The sequence below is a fragment of the Antennarius striatus genome, chromosome 18, assembly GCF_040054535.1.
Source record: "Antennarius striatus isolate MH-2024 chromosome 18, ASM4005453v1, whole genome shotgun sequence".
NCBI classification, from domain to species: Eukaryota; Metazoa; Chordata; class Actinopteri; order Lophiiformes; family Antennariidae; genus Antennarius; species Antennarius striatus.
The window spans coordinates 12,021,731-12,026,659 of record NC_090793.1 but is presented as its reverse complement, the minus strand read 5'-3'; the positions used below and the strand labels follow the sequence as shown (position 1 = coordinate 12,026,659).

General features: G+C 38.9%; 1 protein-coding gene across 1 annotated transcript; it reads left to right on the top strand.

The window, feature by feature from the left end:
* The first annotated feature begins 2,700 nt into the window (after positions 1 to 2,700).
* On the top strand, positions 2,701 to 4,929 carry LOC137612211 (5-beta-cholestane-3-alpha,7-alpha-diol 12-alpha-hydroxylase-like). Its single transcript, XM_068340623.1, has one exon. It carries the CDS (start codon positions 2,716 to 2,718, stop codon positions 4,258 to 4,260), a length of 1,545 nt encoding a protein of 514 aa, XP_068196724.1. The 5' UTR covers positions 2,701 to 2,715; the 3' UTR covers positions 4,261 to 4,929.

Genomic DNA, 4,929 nt, shown 5'->3' with positions numbered 1-4,929 from the left:
GAGCTCTACCTAACATTGGTTTGCCCATGTCAGAATTTCACTGTCTATTTTTTTTGTGTTCATTTGTGTGCAATGCATTTTACTGCTGTAGATATTTAAGGCTGAGCTGAACCTCTATAATTGACATTAAAAAATGTATTTGTCTCCACAAGTCAGCTATTATTACATAAATAGGATCAAAACTCAAATTATGCTGCATGAGCAGCAACAGTAAAAAATCCATTAGATGTATTACTTGGAAAAATGAAAAAAAATAAAATAACTGAATGTAACTATCATTAGCAAATGGAAATATTCTGTCAATTTATGGTTTCCCTGTAGTAAACTAACACCTACTTACTGTCCTGTTTGGTGTATGGCCTCCATCATCAAGTTGATTGATTGATAATGCCATACTGAGTGTAATAAACTGTTTTATGTACCACATTATTTATAATTTAATTATATGTTCCATATTTTTTATAATTTATGTTTTTCTTTACAGTCATTCGCTATTCTTTAATGAAGTTGAAAAGGGTATGTGATGTGGATGAAACAGGTTTTGTATTTCGAACCAACAATCAAAAAGAAATGTAAGAAATAAAATTTTATATGAATTGTGTGTATAAATTTTCAAATGAGATAGATCTTACAGTAAAGCTGGGATGGGAAGATTTGTTTTCATGTGGAAATCTCCCACCATCCACTGCAGGGTAGGGGTCATCAGAACACTTAACTACCAAGCACAAACATCCCTACTGCAACAGCAGGAAACGTTAAGGAACACAAACACCAGTTCGGAGAGCTGGGACTTTGTCAAGACCAACAAAACCAACAACAAATAGCCATTTTCCCACGCATTTCAAACAGGGTAACACACTGAGACAGAAGCTGGTCAACCCTAAGGACAAACACCAAAACAGAGCACTGTGGTGTTTGCTGTCCAGTGCAGTAAGTAGTTTAGTGACTTGTACATTAGAGATTTCAAACAATGGCTCCACTAGAGTATGGCTCAATACAGGAGTTCCAACTCCTCAGGACTAGACTCAGCAGTCCACTTGCATCTGAAAGACACAGGCAACTCCTCTGAGGTCAGTTGTGTCCAAGTTTTAGCCAGAGAAGACAGATGGCTTGAGAAAGGAGTTAAAGGAGCCATTTTTGTCAAATTAGAAAAAAACATCTTTGAGAGGAGGAGGATTAAGACACCATCTATCATCCCCAAACAATGCAGTACTGGCCTCCATCCCCAGGAACCACAACCATTGACACCTGGATGCACCTAAAAAAAAGTTCTCATGAGGGACAATTACTCCCTTATGAATGGTAACGGTCCTAACTAAACCTATTGTCTTGGTGGTTTCGGTCCTTCGGTTGTTTTCTACTCTGACAGTGAGTCTCTAGATTCTCTACCAGTCTGTTAGAACTGAAGAAGTCTCTTGGATGAGAGGACAAATGTCTTAAGTCAATCTAAAGAAAGTTCAGTTGACTTTTTACAGCCTGCTTCAAAGCAGTGATATATTGTGATTGTCAGTGTCCGTGTGTTCATTTGTTTGTTCGTCAGTCCGTACGTCTATGAAATATCTTCACAACAGTTGGGCAGCAAAGAGGATAAAAATGAGATGATAACCTTGACCTTGACAGACATAGGTCAAGGCCAGTGTAAGACCATAGATCAAAGCTAGTGCTTTGATCAATGATAGCAGGTCAGAGCACTAGCTTTGATCTTTGACCTATGCAAGTAGGCCAGGGTAAAATTTTGAATTCAGAGGTGTGTCAGGATGTTGCAGTCTGTGACTGAATTGTTTCTAATTTTTTGTTGTTGTTGCTTTTGATTTACTTCCCCCATAATTTTCCCAGTAAGATATAAAAACCAGTAGGTGGTGCTACATTCACACTAACAGTCAAGGGAGTGCCACAGATTTTACTGCATTGTGCATACTTCTGAATTCAAATTTCTTCTTTACATTTATCGGCACTTAAATACATTGTATATCTGTCTGGTTTCTGGCAGAAGTGAACACAGGATGATCTGTAGATTGGTGCTATTTCTGTGTTTGTATAGTTTTCAATCCTTCTGGCAATATTAGATATTAATAAGATATTAATACAAGGTTTTCTACTGTATAATATAGTGAACACAATTCAAGACTGCACTTTGTCTGAGCATAAACTGCAATGCTTCAGAAATAACAGGCAATGTCACATGGGCCATATGACTTTTCCTTTCAGAAATGTTCACATGATGCTAATCTTGACTCAGATAGCTATCTTCATGTTGTCTACTTAAACTAAGCCGTAAAAATTGGAGGTTTGTGAGTTATATACAAGATATATTGTTGATTCATGATCTAGTCTGTGTGTGTGTGTGTGTGTGTGTGTGTGTGTGTGTGTGTGTGTGTGTGTGTGTGTGTGTGCGTGCGTGCGTACGTGCGTGTGCAACAAAACAACCTCTCAAGGATTAAAGAGTCTCAAGTAAGCAAAATCTAAGGTATTACTAATTAAACCACATATGCAAAAATGTATGTTTTGTATTCTTTAGCTTATAGCATAAATAAGCTGAGAGAAAGATGCTTTTTCTGGTTCACTCCTCTCTGTTTACACGGAAACTACCAGCCATTGATTTCCTGGTATACGTAAACCCCTGCTTAAAAAAAAAAGGAGGAGCAAATGCTAGTTTATCTTTCAGGATGTAAACGTAGACTCCAAATCACCGTGTGACCATCAGAGGAATCTGTCATGGGACTGCTGATGCCGATCTTACTGGCTTTTTTAGCCGCTTTGATTGGAGGGCTATACCTACTTGGGTTGTTTCGACAGAGGCGACCAGGAGAACCCCCTTTAGATAAGGGACTCATTCCTTGGCTGGGTCATGTCTTAGAATTTCGCAGAAACACTTTAAAGTTCATTGAGAAGATGAAGCAAAAACATGGAGCTGTGTTCACTATTCAGTTGGGAGGATTTTATGTTACATTCCTTCAAGACCCCCTATCATTTGGGACTTTTGTTAAGGAGAGCAGAGATAAACTGGACTTTACTAAGTTTGCAGCCCAGCTGGTCCGCAGAGTATTTGGCTATGAACCCATTGAGAATGACCATAATATTCTTCAGACAGCCAACAACAAGAATCTGAAAGGGGATGGTCTAGAAGTAATGACGCAAGCCATGATGACAAATTTGCAGAACCTGATGTTGCACAACGTGGACTCAGCTGCAGAGCAAAGGACCTGGACAGAAGGCAATCTGTTTTCACACAGCTACAATGTTGTTTTTAGGGCTGGGTTCTTGTCTCTGTATGGCAATGAGCCAAACAACCCAAAAGCAAAAGAGGTAGACGCAAAAGAGAAAGACAGAGTTGACTCAGAAGCCTTATTTTATGAGTTTCGTAAGTATGACCAGCTATTCCCAAACCTGGCTTATGGGGTCCTGACGCCAAGGAAGCGGCTGGAAGCAGAAAGGCTGTTGGAACAGTTCTGGAGCACTCTTTCAGTGCAGAAGATAAGGTTCAGGGACAACATCAGCCGCTGGGTGTGGGATGTCCAGCAGGCCAAACAGGAGGCAGGTATGACAGAGTCAATGATAGACAGATATATGTTTGTTCTTCTTTGGGCTTCTCAGGGCAACACTGGGCCTTCTGCTTTTTGGTTGCTCCTCTTCCTCATGAAACACAAAGAAGCTTTAACAGCAGTGACAGAGGAAGTAGATAAAGTCCTGAAGGAATCTGGACAAGGAATCAAACGTGGTGGTCCTTTAATCAACCTGACCCGTGACATGCTGATGAAGACACCTATCCTAGATAGCACTATAGAAGAGACCCTGCGTCTCACTGCTGCACCCCTTCTCACTAGAGCAGTGCTCCAAGATATAACTCTCAAGATGGCTGATGGGCGTGAATACTTAATTCGCCAGGGTGACAGAGTGGCAATGTTTCCGTACAGTGCCGTTCAGATTGACCCAGAGATCCACCCTGACCCATATTCATTTAAATATGACCGCTTTCTGAATCCAGACGGGACTAAGAAAACTAACTTTTACAAAGGAGGGAAGAAGGTGAAGTATTACAACATGCCCTGGGGGGCTGGAGTCTCCATGTGTCCTGGACGTTTCTTTGCCACCAATGAGCTGAAACAATTTGTTTTTCTCATGTTGGTCTATTTTGAGTTTGAATTGAAGAATCCTGATGAGGAGATACCTGAGTTTGACTTCAATCGATGGGGCTTTGGAACTATGCAACCCCAAAAAGATGTACAGTTTCAATACAGATTCAGACATCAAAACAATTAATCACTGTATTTGTTTGGTAACCCATTACATTTTAATTTTGATTATCTCTGCATCCTTTCATTTGTATGTATTTCCCAGGAAACATGACATTTCACATAACTTTGTCCATTTAGAAAACATTTAGAAGAGCATACAAAATATATTTTATGTTGAGGAAATAAAGGGAGATACTCCAACAATGAAAAAAATCAACAATGTTGAAAGTTGCAAACAAAGCAGGGGAAAGATAATCTGAATGCTGACGTTGATGAATACATCAACATGTATTTTAAATTTAATCTACAAAGTTCACTCATGCCATAAGATATTATTCAAACAGATGCAGCTGATTTCTTTTTCTGTCATTTCCCAAATTACATACAGCATCTTGGGAAAATTATGTAATGAATTATTTTATTTGCGCCTATTCTGTTTAACACGTGGTGACACAGAAAACCTGTTTCAAATCACTGTAGATAAATATTTATGAAGAAAGTTCTGAACTTCATAAAAGTTGGAGATTAAACATAATGAAGTTGTAATGAAAGATTGAAGTGTGCCTGAAAGCAGGACGCTCACAGAAATTAAGCAGATATACATAGTCAAATTATGCATTTCTGATTGTATAATTAAAAATATTAGATAGCCTCTGTCCTGCTTTGAGAAATGTTTTAAAATAAAGCTCAAATG

What these genes read in the sequence shown, in the direction of transcription:
- LOC137612211 (XM_068340623.1), top strand. Translation starts at nt 2,716, where the DNA reads ATGGGACTGCTGATGCCGATCTTACTGGCTTTTTTAGCCGCTTTGATT.